Source organism: Balearica regulorum, chromosome 17 (genome assembly GCF_011004875.1).
Source record: "Balearica regulorum gibbericeps isolate bBalReg1 chromosome 17, bBalReg1.pri, whole genome shotgun sequence".
Taxonomy (NCBI): Eukaryota; Metazoa; Chordata; class Aves; order Gruiformes; family Gruidae; genus Balearica; species Balearica regulorum.
Genome location: NC_046200.1, coordinates 3616277 through 3632901, shown reverse-complemented (window position 1 = coordinate 3632901; position 16625 = coordinate 3616277). Strand labels below are relative to the sequence as shown.

The 16625-nt window shown below is 41.4% G+C and overlaps 2 protein-coding genes across 4 annotated transcripts; both read left to right on the top strand.

Moving 5' to 3' along the window:
- Positions 1 to 94: 94 nt before the first annotated feature.
- Positions 95 to 5256, top strand: ARPC3 (actin related protein 2/3 complex subunit 3). Its single transcript, XM_075769769.1, has 7 exons — positions 95 to 221; positions 1331 to 1430; positions 2445 to 2521; positions 2805 to 2873; positions 3158 to 3284; positions 3835 to 3929; positions 4732 to 5256. The coding sequence occupies exons 1-7, from the start codon at positions 216 to 218 to the stop codon at positions 4792 to 4794; spliced, it is 537 nt and encodes a 178-aa protein (XP_075625884.1). The 5' UTR covers positions 95 to 215; the 3' UTR covers positions 4795 to 5256.
- A 1441-nt stretch (positions 5257 to 6697) lies between these two features.
- On the top strand, positions 6698 to 16281 carry ANAPC7 (anaphase promoting complex subunit 7). Of its 3 annotated transcripts, XM_010302025.2 has the most exons (11): positions 6706 to 6948; positions 7911 to 8097; positions 8484 to 8603; positions 10430 to 10541; positions 10801 to 10954; positions 11067 to 11209; positions 11476 to 11593; positions 12037 to 12233; positions 13520 to 13744; positions 14172 to 14322; positions 15208 to 16281. In XM_010302025.2, exons 1-11 carry the CDS (start codon positions 6848 to 6850, stop codon positions 15395 to 15397), a joined length of 1698 nt encoding a protein of 565 aa, XP_010300327.2. In that variant the 5' UTR covers positions 6706 to 6847; the 3' UTR covers positions 15398 to 16281. The 3 variants fall into 3 exon arrangements, with proteins under 3 accessions (XP_075625880.1, XP_010300327.2, XP_075625881.1); XM_075769765.1 differs by lacking the exon at positions 15208 to 16281 and having other exon boundaries at positions 6698 to 6948; positions 14156 to 14290; XM_075769766.1 differs by lacking the exons at positions 6706 to 6948; positions 7911 to 8097 and adding an exon at positions 10049 to 10273.
- The last annotated feature ends 344 nt before the right edge of the window (positions 16282 to 16625 follow it).

Genomic DNA, 16625 nt, shown 5'->3' with positions numbered 1-16625 from the left:
GTGGTTCCAACGCGCTTTTCGGCGCTGGCAGCGCTCTGACAGGAGCCCTGCTTCTCGGGGCGGTACACGCCGCCCGCCTCGGCTCCGGCTTCCCCTTCTCGCACCGCCTCTGCTGCCTCATTTCCTGCAGCGCAGGCGGAGGAGGAAGGGTTGCTGCCAGCCTTTCTCTGCTTCCCTCTTGCCCGGCTCCGCCGAATTACGTCCTGCCCTTCGAGATGCCGGTGAGGGGACTTCGCCAGCCGGTGCTTGGCCTTGGCCGTGATGGCGGGGAGAGAGGGCAGGAGGGTTTGGGGGCCAGAGGGGCCAGGCCGGGGGGGGCGGCTGCGACCCTAGGCTAGGGGAAAGGGGCTCTGCTGCCGGGGCAGGGCCGGGGGCGGCTGAGTTGGGGGAGAAGAGGGGCTGCAACTGCGAGGAGCCCTGCTGAGAGCGGGGAATTGCTGTGTGGGGGAGCTGCTGCGAGGCCAGCGCCCTCCTCTTCCTCTTCCTGCCAGGGATCCACCCGCAGCTGGGAGGGTGGCAGCCCCCGGCCCCAGCGAAGGAGAGGGGGGTAAAAGCTGTGCTTTGCTCTGGCTTTGATCACACCACCCCCCTCAGGTTGAAATAAAGTGCTTTTCTGCTAGGGGATGCTTTTTACACACACCCACCCCCCTGCATTCCCCTCTCCACCTGCAGAACCTAGGCTGAGGGCTTCCCAGTGGCCAGGCACAGCACGGCGGGGATGTTTGGATAGTGCCTAAAACTAAACTCATCAGTTGTTAAAAATCACTTTCCCAGGAAGAATCTGTCATATGCAGAAAGTTGGTTTTGTTGTTTGGTTTCTTGTTTCACTTGGATCAGTTTTAGACTGCACAGAAAGGGCTTTTTTTGTGTGTGCGCGGGTATGTGTTAAGCCTGGCTTTATTATTATCTAATGTTATTAGCTAGACATGGAAATAAAATATAATCTTGTATAACGACTAACTAACTTTCAGTGAATTATGTGGTGCCCCATAACTTAGGCGGGAGAGCAGGGCTGTTAGCCCTTGGTGCCGTGCAGAATGGGGTTTGACAGGCTGGGGACAAAGCAACGTATGCAGACCAACCTTACCAGTTGTCTCCCACCACCATGACCGTAAGCGGTGCCAGTGATGATGCTTTCAAGGTCTTCACCAGAATGGCGCTGATATCTGAGCCTAATTAGAAAACAGCAATTGTTTGTGCAAGGAGGAGTTGCTGGAAGCATCACTAACGAACTAGCCTCTCACTCCTATTTGATGAAGACATGGGGGATACGTGATTGGACACGTATTTTCAGTAGCATTAATAACCAGCTTTCCTGCCCCATCTATAGGCTTACCACTCAACTTTAATGGACTCCGACACCAAACTAATTGGGAACATGGCGCTGTTACCCATCAGAAGCCAGTTCAAAGGCCCAGCACCTCGGGAAAGTAAGTTTATAATAATATCTGAAAACCTGCCTGTGTATAGCTTATCATCATCTCACAGTTTGCTCCAGCCCTAGCAAGAATGACAAGGGGAGTCACAGGTTGGAAATGGAGTGCTTTGCAGTTTACAGAGGAGGAAAAAAGTTTTCAAATACTTAAGTTTGCAAATCATATGCACAGATAAATACGCACTGTGCTTAAATCAGTTGTTTCAGTAACTAAAGCCTACAGTTACTATTCTCGTGCTTCCTCCTGTGTTTCTCTGTGTTCTTGAGTAGGTTTTGAGGAGGACGTGGTGGTGTGAACACTCTGCTGTCAGAGGAAGTGGAGGTTTAGCTACAGAGAACTTGGGCTTTGGGGCTCTGGCCGATGACACTCGGCTGCTCTGAAGGACAAGGAGTAGGATAGGCAGCACTCTAGGGAAGGGGGCTTCAGAAATTGAAATGAAGTTACCAACAGGGTCCACAGGCAGCCTGGTACGGATTCGCCTTCAGCATGTGAAGTAGCACTTCCCAGCCGTGATATCTCCCAGAACTGTGTGGTGGTTCAGTTTGAGAAAGGAAATATAAAGGAAATGTTTCTGGTATTAAGCAGTCTCGGATGGTAGCAAAAGCAAGTGAAAGTCACAAGTAAGCTTGCCGCTATTGTTCTGCTCCTCCCTCTTTTTTTTGAAGAGGATAATGAGATTTGTGTGATTGTGGTGTTATGCTTTCTCCAAAAACATTTTTGTGTCCTGAGAAGACTTTTACGCTGTTAAAACTCTGGTGAGTTACTCAACTGGTAGAGAAGTGGGGAACTGCTGAATCGCTGCCATTTGTGAAGTGAGGTCTGAGCTCACCAATATTTCACATGGCAGTGACTGTTTTCTGTAACATAGTTCTGTCTTCTGCTTTTTGTAAATACCAAGGTTTTGCCTTTGCAAGAATCATTATTTATGTATTTCAGTGAGTATAAGTTATGACCAAATGTAGTATAATGGTGCACTGTTTAACTATATTTCTTTTTTTTTTTTGTTAGCTAAGGACACAGATATTATAGATGAAGCCATCTACTACTTCAAAGCTAATGTTTTCTTCAAAAATTATGAAATTAAGGTAATTTTTTGGAGATACTATGCATGTAGTAGTTCTTTGGAGAGTTAGTGCTGTGAATATAAATCTATTTTCAATTAAATAGTTCTACTAGATAGCAAAAACTCCCCTTCCTCCCACATAATGTTTGAAGTTGGGTAAACGTCGTAAATTGCAAGTTCCTCTTTTGTGGGGAAATTGTATGGCAAAATGGCTCAAACTCATTCCTGTTTCAAACTTTTGCAGTTCCATAAAGTCTCCCTTGATCTAAGAGTGGCTGAGCTCTGTGCTTGCTCTTATTTTGCAGAACGAGGCTGACAGAACGCTGATCTACGTAACTCTCTACATTTCTGAGTGCTTGAAAAAGCTGCAAAAGGTAAGAAAAGTGAATTTCTATGCAGGAGGGAAACTGAGTTGGTTCTGGAGATTGTACTCAGGAAAGGGTTTGCTGATACTCCCCTCCCAGTGGCACAAATAATCCTGTTCACCCCAGTCCCAGTTGTCAGAGCCACAGAGATCCAAGGCTGTGGATCTCCAAAGATAGGTCGTGTTGCTGTGCTTGATGATTTTTTATGTTACAGATTGGTAAAATATTTGGGTCTAATGCTCCATCAGCTTTTATTTATAACTGTTAATCCATTGTTTGCCTGGTTCTTCCAGTGTAACTCCAAAGGCCAAGGAGAGAAGGAAATGTACACTCTAGGAATCACAAACTTCCCAATCCCAGGGGAGCCTGGCTTCCCACTTAATGCCATTTACGCCAAACCTGCTAACAAACAGGAGGAAGGTAAGGCTGATCCAGGACCTCTGAAGGCTCCATTGGGCTCAGACTTTGCTAGCTGCAGTTTTGTGACTGCAACTAGAAAATTTACCATTAAAAGTGAATCTTCTAAATCGGCAATTCTGTCTTCTGAGGGCAGCAGAAGCTGGATTTTCTGACCTCAGGGGCCTGGTGACTACCCTGGATCCATAGATCTGGCAGAACAAATTAATAAGGGTCTGAGTCTGCCTTTTGCATCAACGTAAGCACTAGCTAAACCCTGTAATGACGCCTAAGCCAACTGCTGCCCTGGCAGAATAGGAAGCCCACAATAATGAGCAAAGGTAACTGAGAGAAAAAAACAGTTTGGATGATCCTTTTTATTGGTGCAAATATCATAAAAATCTCAAGTATGGCTGTAAATCGAGCAAACAAACTCAGCCAGCTGGCGAGTGTGTGCAGATGTGAAAAACTCACAATTTCTGCTTTAAGCAGTGATAGCTGATGCTTCCCTGTTAAATTCAGTCTGACTTGGTGCTGCCTCAGTTTACACTGTTTTTTCCTGGCGCTGTTTCAGAGGTGATGAGGGGCTACCTGCAGCAGCTGAGGCAAGAAACTGGTCTTCGCCTTTGTGAAAAAGTATTTGATCCTCAAAGTGACAAGCCTAGTAAGGTAAGAGTTCAGGGCAATCATCACAGATTTAATGAGAGGCTTGGTGTGGGTTTTTTTCAGAAATGTATAGGTGAGGGATCAGTTGTGGGTAACTTTGGTGCAAGCTTCCCTGGTTTTACAAGGCTAGGGAAATAGCAGGCTGTAAGTCATCAATAAATGTAATCTGTAATGTGGTAAGACAGCAAATGCCAATTTGGGTCAGTTTAAAAAGCAGAGCAATAATAAGTGGTGTCTGGTTCAACTCTTCAAAGTATTGCACAGCTGCTGTTGGCTACATTTTCAAACAGAAATTCACAGGCATGAGAGATGCTGTTTATCTTCCCAGGCGGTTCTGATTTGATAACTGCTTTGAAATAGACCATTTTGCCTCATATCCAGGTTAAAAAAAAAAAGGTAATCAATGAATGCGTTGCCTCCTGACTGTTCATATGTTTCATGTGCAAATGTGGCTGCATTTCATACTGAAATTATTTAGGCTAATTTAGTTTCAAAGGCATTGCTTTCTGATGCATCCCTTGTTTCTAATTATATGGGAATAAACAGTAAAAATGAAATAATAGAAATAAGAGAAAGTAGAATGTCCTGCTTTAATTCAGAGTCCTATATTATAAATTCATTGGGTTGATTCCTGTCCTCTTGTTCACCTAAATTCCAGTAGAAAACAGTGTGGGAAACTGTATGTGCAAAGCTGGAGCCTTAACATTTGGTATTTGTCAGAGGTTGAATACTTTGAAGTCGCAATTTTGTTTATCACATGGAAAACGCTTTCACATATTTTCTGACTTTGTACTTCCTTCTGCAGTGGTGGATCTGCTTTGTGAAGAGACAGTTCATGAACAAGAGTCTGTCGGGTCCTGGGCAGTGAAGAGGCAAAGTAGCAACAACATGAAGCATTTCCATAGCAAGGTGTTTAAGTATCTTGCCTTTGTTTTGGATAAATTTTGTACCAAGGAAGAATTAAGTGTTTATGAAGAAAAAAAAAAAAAAAGAAAAAACGCCGCAAACCAGTCAATGAGGGATAGAGGGAGGAAGAGCAAAAAGGTAATTTAAGCAGTGTAAGAAAATATCATTAAGCTGGTGCTTAATAAGTGATTTCTAACACGTTGTTTTAGATGCAAGCTGCTTTATTATCAGTGGCTACAGCTAGCATTTAAAACAGGGCTTGTACTTAAGAAATGGGTGTGCCTGTGGGGCAGGGGGAGCTCTGTAATTGCTCTACTGGCTAGAGTCTCAGTATCCTATGTCCGTGGAAAAACATGCCTCTCACGCTGTGTTGTCAAGTGCAGTGATTTTTACCTTGTTTTCAATAAACTTAGCTTGTAATTAATGTGATAACTGCTTTTTGTCTTAGGGATAGCCTTCAAAGGAATCAGAGGTTTGGTTTTTGAGACAGGACCATGTGGTTTAACCCATCAGGCAGCTAGAACAACCACACAGCTGCTCGCTCGCTCCCCCTGCCCCAATGGGACGGGGGAGAGAATTGAAAAGAAAAAGGTAGAACTCGTGGGTTGAGATACAGACAGTTTAACAGGACAGAAAAGGACGAGAATAATAATGATTATAAAAGAACAAAACAAGTGATGCACAGCACAGTTGCTCATCACCTGGAGCCAATGCTCAGCTAGTTCCTGAGCCACGCTGCCTCCCGGCAAACCCCCAGTTATATACGGAGCATGATGCCATATGGTATGGAATATCCCTTTGGCTGGTTTGGGTCAGTTGTACTGGCTGTGTCCCCCCCAGCTCCTTGGGCCCCCTGCCTTCTTGTTGGCAGGGCAGTGTGAGAAGCTGAAAAGTGCTTGACTGCTTGGAAACAACTAAAATATTAGTGTGTTATCAACATTATTCTCATCCTAAATCCAAAACACAGCACTACCAGCTGCTAGGAAGAAAATTAACTCTATTCCTGCCGAAACTAGGATAGACCATCATTATAGTGTAATGGTAATAATTCCCACTGCAAACAGGGGATAAATACAGGGGCCGTAGTTTGCCGCACAAACCAGCACGTGATACTGGCAAAAATTGTGACTGTTTTGATCAGATGGCTTCTTGAAGTACTGCAAATCCAAGTCCGGTTTATTTGGTCATCTCTCTCCTTCGTAGCGCTACTTGTTTCGCTGTCACCATACAGCACCAACACACTTTGTGTTACTTCATGTCCAGCGCGAGTAACGCTTTGCTGCTTGGTGGGTTTGTGTGCTGAGAGGTGCACTCCTCTCCAAACAGCAGCGATAGCGCGTTCAAACTGAAAGCTCCCGCTGATTTGATTTGCAGTAGTAGTTAGTAATAGGATAGCCATGTTCTGCTTTCTTTTTGTAATAAAGGGGAAAAATAACTTCATGATTCAGCACTCCTTTCAGTCTATGCCTTGTAGTTAACTGTGGCCCTACTGAGACATTTCCCCTGGTTGTGGCCCAGAAGAAATCTAGGTTTTGAAGGGTCTTTCTCCTCAGTTACCTATTTTTATGGGCACAAGCTTTATTATCTCTGATACTTCTGTCACATTTAGCTGCCACAACCAGCAGATAATAAAGTCTCAGGAGGAAAAAAAGGTCAGACTCAAGAGCTGTGCAGACACAGGGAGTGTCTCTTCCCTAAAGCCGCAGTGACCCGCGAAGGAGCTCCTCCCGCCTGCGTGACCACACACCGCTCCCTTCGCCTCGTTCACTGAGAGAAACACCGCCCGCCATCGCGCAGGCGCGGGGCTGCCGGGGGCCTGGCGCGGCGCGCACCGCCCCGGGCTGCCCTTCCGCACGCCTGTCGGGCCGCGCGTCTGCTATGAAGGCAGTGTCGAAGGCGCTTGCAAGGCGGTGGCGGGCGAGGTCCCCTCGGTGGCGCCATTTTGGAGTGCCGGCGGGCGGCGGCGTTGCTCTACTCCTTGTTGTCTGTCCGTTCCGCGCCTTTCCGCCGCCAGCATGAGTGTGGTGGAGCACGTACGAGAGATGGCGTCCGCCGGGCTCCACTCTAACGTGCGGCTCCTCAGCGGGCTTCTCCTCACGATGAGCGGCAATAACCCGTGAGTGGCCCTCCCGTGAGAGGGCGCGCCGGGTGGCTGCGGGCTGACAGGGCCCGGTGGTGCTGAGGGAGAGGCCAGGCGGGACCTCGCAGGGTGGCGGGGGGGTGTCTTTTGAGCAGGGATGGAGGCAGGCTCGCTTTTAGAGCTGTCCTTCCCGCCGGGCTTTATGGTGCCGGCGCCGTGCTCCTGTCCCCGGCCCTGCAGGGGATGCAGCCCGGCTCTGTCAGCGCGTCTCTCTGTCCGGGCTCGGCATGAGCAGCGCAGCCTCTGCCCCTTGGGGTACACGCCACAGCTTGAGCGTCCTGGCAGAGATGGAGCGATTTTGGGTTTTTTTCCCTCCAGGGGTCCCCTGCGTAGGTCAGGGCTCTTCCCCTGACTCAAGTGGTACCCTTTATTTTTCAGGACTTCCCTGTAAGATATCATTTTACAATTTGGATGGGGTTTGAGGTACCGATTGAAGCCAAAATCCTATTCCGAAACCCTAACTCTTCAGCACTTTTGCAAACATACTGGGAGTGTTATAAAGGCGGGTTGTAAAATGTAGGAACATGTGGATTAGGACCAGGATAACCGTACAAGGAGCTGAGTTGCTTTGTAAGCTTGAGTCCATTCAAACAAAGTATACTGTAATGGATGTTGGCACCATGTGGTTTGTTATGGGGAGGATGGGGCTGCACCATTACCGAAAGCACTGGCTAATCAGCTAAGCCTAAGCCGTTGTTAATGATGAGGTGTCAGGAACAGCTATTACATTTGTTTGTATACAGATAAAAGAAATTGGCAAGATAATCCCTTTGTGAGGAGGTAGTACCTGTTACCTGGGGGCCTTCCAGCGTAGTAAAGAACAGCAGCAGTTGGAAGTTGAAGCCAGACAAACCAAAGCTAAAAATACTTTGGATCTCTAAGGTTTTCATTCTTATGCAGTTAGCTGATCTCAGCCTTTCTGTTTGCATTTCTTCTAGGGAACTGTTTTCACCATCTCAGAAATACCAGCTTCTTGTATATCATGCAGACTCTCTCTTCCATGATAAAGAATATAGAAATGCTGTAAGTAAGTATACAATGGCCTTGCAGCAGAAAAAAGCTTTAAGTAAAACTTCAAAAGTAAGACCTTCTACTGGGAATGCTGCATCAACTCCCCAAAGCCAGGTATTTAAAAGCTGACTAATGTGCTGCATGAAATGATTGTGTTCCCCCCTTACAATTAATGTTGCAGACTCGATACTATAGCATTGGATTGCGGATTTATTGTGTCAAATAACCCTGATGTTTTAGGCTAATTTGTTTTGAAAATATCAATGTGTTTTTTTCTGATGCAAAACTTAATACGGTCTCAGACATGAGATTTTTTTTTTTGTATGTGTAGTTCATGCTTTTCGTTTGAAGGTAGGAGCAATATGAGCTAGCAGTAGGCTGCATCGTTAACTTTGCTTACACTATGTTGAAAAAATCTAGTGCATTTAATGAAGAAACCTTGTTCAATTTTTTCACGTGCCTAAACTGGTGGTGTACTTTAAAGTTTGTTTTTATTTCAGTGTTTACCATCTGAAATTGAAGTGAAATATAAAATGGCTGAATGTTATACAATGCTGAAGCAAGATAAAGATGCCATTGCTATTCTTGATGGGATTCCTTCCAGACAGAGGACCCCAAAGGTTAGTTCTGGCAGAGTTTTGTCACAAGTCCTTGGTCAGCATATCTTGAATCTATAGGCTAGTGCCTGGTCAAAAAAAAGAACGTAGCCTATAGGAATAATGTCATTGTGTCTTGATATTTGCTTCTGTATTAGTTAAATGTTGTTTGGAAACACTAATGTTTAAATTAGCTTAGTTTATTTGGCCTCTCTTCTTTAAAATCAGACAAATTTTGTATTCCCTCTGTTAGACTTTAGAAAAAGTGAAAAGAGTTAAATGTTTGTGTGCATCTTTATTAATTTGTATGAATTACCTGGTTAACTTCAGTACTGCTTGTGGCAGGTACAGAATTTTGCTTGTGTACAAGGATGAAGAAACACTTTAAATTCTAAAAGTTTGTAAAGTACTTGTATATCTATACATAAGGCTTAGAATCTATCTCATCCATTTGATAGTTGTTCTTTGCGTGTTATTGTGAATAGTTTTTATAGAGCAAAGAAGAATGGATGGTCTCAACAAAAGCTATATAGATCCCATCTGCCAGGAGAAAAAATTATGTGATTGCAAACAGCTGAATTACTACAAGTTAGTAAGCGATTCCCAGATCCCTGACTGAATAATTTTCTGCAGTTCTGAGTCAAACATGTAAATGTGAGAGCCAAAGCAATTGTTTGAATTCATGTACTTTGCCTGGCTGTAACCACAAAGTGGAGTCCTAGCCTCTGTGGAAGAGCTACGTATCACTCGACAGTGGAGGCCCGCTGTTGCCTGCTAGAGATGAAGGAGAGATTTGTAGCCTTGTTGTCTTGCAACGTTGACTGTTCTGTGGTGTTTTCACTATTAGCCAGTCCACATAACTTGCTAAATTGTGATTGCTCAAACTGAGAGAGTGTTTTAATATATTCTTGAACCCAGAATGTGTATGGAATGTCTTATTGGAATGTGCACTTCATGTCTTATTATATAGTTTGAACAATGTAAGTTCCTTGAAAGGCTGAAGGCTTTGGCAAGTAGAAGGAATGCCGGTGTTCCATCTTTTAAAACCTTTTAATCCTTTTTAATAACAGTTTAGATAATGTTAAATATTTAGATCCCACTGTGGTCTGCAGTGCCAAATTTATTGAGTCTTTGCGTGCTGGCTCTGTTATGTCATAAGGCTTAAAAGATTAACACATCTGGTCCATCAACTATGTTTCATGTTAACAGTATTCCTATATTGTGCTAGCAACTTAACAGTGGCTTAGACTCTAGTAAGGTCAAAGTGTTCTGTTTAAAGACCAACGTGTGGAACAGAAAAAGAAGAAAAGATTGAGAAAAGCGAATGTTTTATCTATACACACTAGTAAAATGAAATATTGTAGCAGAAACCAGCTACTTGTGTTGTGTAGAGCTCAAAGAATTTCTGTTCTTTCATCAATCATGACTTCGTTTAGAAGCTAAATGGAAACTTTCTCTGCGTTCCTAAGCTAATTCTCTCAAAGACTTCCATTGATACGGAGAGATCAACTGAAAGAAGGCTAATGTAACGGATATACAGGTCCTTCTTGGCATCATATGTAAACGCTTGCCCATCTTTTGACTTCGTATATGCAAAACACTGAGATTTCCAGATGCGCTATGCAAATACAAAATAATGTAAATTTTATCATTGGACTCAGAGAGAAGCAACAATTTAAACTTTATACTATATGGTACGTTACAGTGTTCTCAGAAGAGCAAATTATTTTGTCTTCTGCCCAGAATAGGAGGGAGGGAGGCAGGTATGCTTGAAGACAAAGTTGTGGCTTTTTCTTAGTGAGAATTTCTCCTCTCGTACTTGACTCTACCAACGTTTCTATTGCTTGTAGATCAATATGATGCTGGCAAATCTATACAAGAAAGCAGGTCAAGAACGCTCATCTGTTACGAGCTACAAAGAAGTACTGAGACAGTGCCCTTTAGCACTTGATGCCATCCTGGGTAGGTGTCTGCACACTGTTAGTATTTCTGTATTAAACAGTCTTATAATTTGAATTATGCTTGGGACTAGGTAACTGTCTTGCATTTGCATGTAATATGTAATACTTACATTATGCAAATTATAAAACCAAATTATAGCATTGTAACAAGCTGCTTATTTATGCTTGTCAAGGGATGGAGTTTCTGGTCTTCAGACAATTAATTTGTATTAAAAGCAGTTTATGGTGGCTGAAATTGATGTATATACCATTCTGAATAGGCTTGCTCTCGCTGTCGGTGAAAGGTGCGGAAGTGGCCTCTATGACAATCAACATAATTCAGAGTATTCCTAACTTGGATTGGCTTTCCGTGTGGATCAAGGCATATGCTTTTGTGCATACTGGAGATAACACAAGAGCGATTAATACCATTTGGTAAGAGTTCAAAGAGCATGATGTAATTAATATATTACTATTTATATATAATTGTATTTAAAATGGCATTATATACGTAACAGTTTTGTTGTTTGGTTTTTTTCTCTTAAAGCTCTTTAGAGAAAAAGTCATTGCTGAGGGATAATGTGGACTTACTGGGGAGCTTAGCAGACCTGTATTTCAGAGCCGGAGATAATAAAAACTCTATTCTAAAATTCGAACAAGCACAAATGCTGGATCCTTACCTAATAAAAGGTGAGTAAATCCTAAAAGAAAGTTTACTTAGTGTAATGATCTGATGAGTACCATTAGAGTAGCAGCTACATGTAATCAAGCAGGCAGTAGAATATGGTATATTGTTGTACCTGGCTTTCAAGGCAGAATTTGCATTCAGAAGCTGTGTATCTTGAACAGTTACTGGTAGTTGCACAGTTTAAAGTAGGTGTTTGTGGTTTTGTTTTTTCTTGTTGTGAATGAACTTTCCATTTCTTGATGATTGATCTTCAAATGTTTCACTGTAGGAATGGATGTATATGGTTATTTATTGGCACGTGAAGGTCGACTAGAGGACGTGGAGAACTTGGGCTGCCGTCTCTTCAATATTTCTGATCAACATGCGGAACCCTGGGTGGTATCTGGGTAGGTAGTTTTCTTTCCTTTCTTACCTCAGCTCTTGATTTGTTGCATGCGATGGATTACAGTTGATACAGGGGGTTCAGCTTTTTTGTTCAGAAGGTGCATTTTTGTCCTGTCTGTTCTGTTCTTGGGGTAAATTAAATAAGCTAGCCATAAGTATTTATTTGGGTTGTTTTCTGTATGTTTAAACCTATGAGAGTTGCCACACGTGTGCAATAATGATATATTAAATAGCTGTAACAATATTCATACTGGTTTTTTTAAACTCCTGAAGAGGTTTTTTTCCCTGAACATAATTCTTAACTTCAAATGCAAGAAGTTCAACAATTGCCTGTAATTTCTTTTTTTTTTTTTTTTTTTTAATTTTTTTCTGCTCTTAAACCTCTGTGTGTGTGCACAGGCACCACAGTTAGTATATGCTTACAATCCTTCTTGTCTTTCCATAGGTGTCATAGTTTCTACAGTAAACGCTACTCTCGTGCCTTATATTTAGGAGCCAAAGCCATCCAGCTTAATAGTAACAGTGTTCAAGCTCTCCTGCTGAAAGGAGCTGCTCTTAGGAATATGGGCCGAGTACAGGAAGCAATTATACACTTTCGTGAAGCAATACGTCTTGCACCTTGCAGGCTGGATTGCTATGAAGGTGAGTGAAGTGAAGTGAAGCTACTCACGTGTACAGTATTGGTTTGGTGTGAAAGTTGGTGTCATGATGATGATGATTAGGCAAGGGAATAGACGGGAATTCTTTTCTCCTGCTGACTTTCTAGTAAATAAATTATTATTACCCAAAAACCTATAAAGCTCGAGTGGAAGCAATCAGATGAGGGATACTAGAGAATACATGTATTTATAAGAATGATTTTCAAACAGGGTTTTTTTTTGTTGGTTTTTTGTTTTGTTTAATCTGGATATAAACACACTTGGGCATTCTTCTGAGCAGATCACTTTTGGATGATGACATTAACTATATGGTTAGCTCCACTGGGAGCTTCGTTTTGTCATACTCTTGTAACATTTATTGAAATCTTGTTGATCTCAACAGCAGCTTCAAGTAAATAGTGAGTTGTGAAGGGTCCAGGTGAAGTATTAATATCTCGGTACTGGAATTGGACAAAAAGATTAGGTGTACTTAGGCTTTTTTTTTAGTACCTGCCCATAAATATAAGCGATGAAGTCAATTGTCTGTAGAATGGATATGTTAAAATGTAGACTTAAGAAAATACACAAAAGAATGGTATGAGAGGTGTTAAACCTTGCACCAGTTTGTAATATGGTGTTGCATTTTAGGGTCTATTTTCTTAGGATTTCCTGGTTCTCAAGTTTTTTCAGTGGTACTTCTCTGTCTTCTATGCAATTATTGGTTAAAGCTAAATTGATTATGCTGTAATATTCAGCAGTGAAATTTTGTTTTGTTTTTTACTTTTTCATTTATTCAAAATGGAGACTGCTCATCTGAGTCTCCTGGCTCCTCCAGTTTCATATCTTGTGCTCTGTGGTGGGCACAGTGCTGTAGATTCCCTGCTAAAGTGAAAAGCATTTAGAAGTACTGTAAGGCAGTTTTATATTTGCTTGAGTAGTTTTGCTTCTTCTGCAACTGAGGAAGAAATGTGTAAGCTGTCACAACTTAGTCTTTTGTCAGATGTTGGTCCTGGGAGATGGTCATCCATCTCCTACCTTTGTCTTAGGTTCCATGTAGAACTGTGTGCTGCTTTAATGTATGTGTCCAAATTTCCTTCTCTGCAAGTTTCTTTGACGTCTGTGTACTTCAAAAAATGTTGGGTATAGAGTTGCTTTCTCAATTGCAATTTGTATTTGCTTATTGGAGTCAATTGTTTGGAGTTTGCATGCTGCTAAGTGCAAATAATTGAGGAGGGTGAGTGCCTGTAGTGCTAACTCAAAACCAAAATGTTTTACTTTTTATATCATCAGGTCTCATCGAATGTTACCTAGCATCCAACAGCATCCGTGAAGCTATGGTTATGGCAAATAATGTGTACAAAACTCTGGGAGCAAACGCACAGACGCTCACTCTGTTAGCTACAGTCTGTCTCGAAGACCCAGTCACGCAGGAAAAAGCAAAAACTTTATTGGATAAAGCGCTAACACAAAGACCTGATTACATTAAAGCTGTGGTAAAGAAAGCAGAACTTCTTAGTAAGTTCCTCTTCTTTTTGTTTTTTTTTTTTTTCCCATGTAGACTTATTTAAAGCATAATGTTTTACGTGGAAGACTGTTCTGCAAGCCTCATTGATGTGAAGAATGTAACAATGATGTTACAGCCAAGGGATTTCAGTTCTATCCTGAAGGAAAAATCACAGGAATTAATTGGATCTAGCAACTGATACTACACCAGCACTTAAAACAATTGCAAACAAAATATTTTGACTTCAAGGTATATGTAATCGTGAGTGTAGCAGTCATTGCAATAAAAAGCCATTGTTCAGAGTTAACTTGCAAAAAGTATATCGCTAGTATCCCCCGTGCTGACAGTTCTGAAGGAAGAAATAGTTTTCTGTTTTGATGGCTCTTTGTGTACACTCTGACTTTTTATAATTAAAACTGTAGTTTTGCATACGAACAGGTAGAGAACAAAAGTATGAAGATGGAATTGCTTTGCTGAGGAATGCGCTGGCTAATCAGAGTGACTGTGTTCTGCACCGAATACTGGGAGACTTTCTTGTAGCTGTCAATGAATATCAGGAAGCGATGGACCAGTACAGTATTGCCTTAAGGTAAAGCAGAGACTCTGAGGCTGCAGTGTATTTATAAGAACAAATAATCAACTTGACAAAGTAAAAAGTTGAGCTACTAATCGGTTAGGATGTACATCTGAGGTAGCTTTACATTATTCTCCCGTAAAACAAACAAAAACATACAAATGATGGCCTGTTAATGTATTAGTTGGTCATAAGGCTTTGAACTGAGAAGTGCAAAATTTAGGGACTGTGTTAATGCCAAGCATGTCACTAGGCGTGTGATTCCTTGACTGATGAAAGGATTAAGGCATGACCTTATTTATAGTTATTCATTATTATACAGTCAGGTGCCTTAAGATCCATTCCTTTAGGCTAGAAGGTGCTATATAAAAAGGAGCTATTAAGTAAATTTAAATAGTGTGATTCAATCTAACATGATCTAAATGTTATTTTAGGGTGTTACCATGTTAAATGTTACCATGTCTTGATTTCAACAAGTTAAATTTTACCTTAAATCTAGCACATTATGTCCGCTATAAACTTACATGGCTCACATAGGTCAGCTGTCTTATCTTTGCATATAATATATTTAGTCATAGTCATTTAAATTTTTACTGCTTTTATGTTACTGTATAATTAGTTTCGCGTGGAAAAGTTGAGTAAGTTTTCTGGAAGAGTGTGATGTTTAGATAAGCCCGTTCTTGGGGATCAGAAATGTTTTATAAAAAAATTTAATACTCAGTGTTACGGTCAGCCTGAGGTGAAGTTGCATCATCTACTAAATTGAACTTCTTGATGTTAAACAGGAAGTGCAGATAAGAAGATGAGATTTTTTTTTTTTTTTTTTTTTTTTTTACAATAATGTCACAAAGAGAACAAGTAAGTTCTAGGACAACACTTTCTTTTTCTTACTCTCCTCAGTTTGGATCCAAATGATCAGAAGTCACTAGAAGGAATGCAGAAAATGGAAAAGGAGGAAAGCCCAACAGATGCAACCCAAGAAGAAGATGTGGATGATATGGAGGGAAGTGGTGAAGAGGGGGACTTGGAAGGCAGTGACAGTGAAGCAGCTCAGTGGGCAGATCAAGAACAGTGGTTTGGCATGCAGTAACGGCCTCTCATCCTGCTGCTGCTTTGGGCACTTGAACATACCACTAGGGCCATTCTTCTTTGAAGAACATAAGCTATGATTTTTGCAGCAAAGGACCTTTTTTTTTTTTTTTTTTATAAACTCTGAAACCATTTAATAGTTCTATGCATCTCAATGCCATGAAGATTCTTGATGCTTTTTATTTATTAAATGTAAGGGACTAACTCTATTGGAGGTTATTTGCAACTTTCATTTCAAAAAAATCCTGCTAAAACTAAAAGCATTAGAATCTGAAGTGTGTAATAAGCCTGTTGTTTATGATGAAAACAATGTCTAAATTCTGTCCAGGGCTAACTGGGCTTGATTGACTTGTAAATACAGTGGTTTGTACTCCTTTGCGGAAAAGGTCTTACTCTTTTGTTTGTATGTTACCATTTGGGCTCGCACTCCTGTTGAAGTCTGGAGGAGTTGCTCGGGTGTGGCTGAAAGCAGTACTTCTCTCTTGCTGTGTTTGTTGAATTAATTTGTCTTTTTGTAAGGCATTCCATGTGCTATAAAGGAGAAGTTTGGTATGCTGGGCAGCTTTGACTTACAGGACACTTTTGTAGCTGACTGATTTCTATGTGTACGGAATTGAGCCAGTGTTGGAGAATTACAGTCATTTCCTCAATCCTTGCTAAACCCTGTGATCACTTTAAATCTGTACATGAACATTTATTTTTAAATGCAGTTTAGTTTCATTTCAGTATGTTACTAAAAGGTTTTACAGCAGTGACTCAAAGCACTTCACATTCTGTATACAGCACTGACATTTAAAATTATATAAAAAGAATTCATCCCTGTTTACTTGCATTGCTGTAGAAATGTAAAATTATGCAAATACACATATTGTCTTGGTTTTGCCATGTTTATATACTTCATGTTTTCATCAGGTAATACTTGAATTCATGTGTTTTCCCTCACCTTTTGAAGCCAAATTGCATTGATTCAGGTTCAAATTCTCAAGATCAGCATTTCAAGGATGAACTTCTTTGTGTAATCTAGAAACCGTTTCAGTTCTGTGGGCTTGATGTGTGGGAGGAGGAATTACTTCTTGGTCTTCTTTTTCTTACAGTTCTGATTTCCTTACTCTTTACTAAAACATGTATTTTTATCTTTACATTGGCAATTTAATTCCTTTTGTATTTATTCTGTTACCGCAGGTATGCTGGAGCCCACAGACTTTTTTTTTTTTTACAAAGCTAAAAAT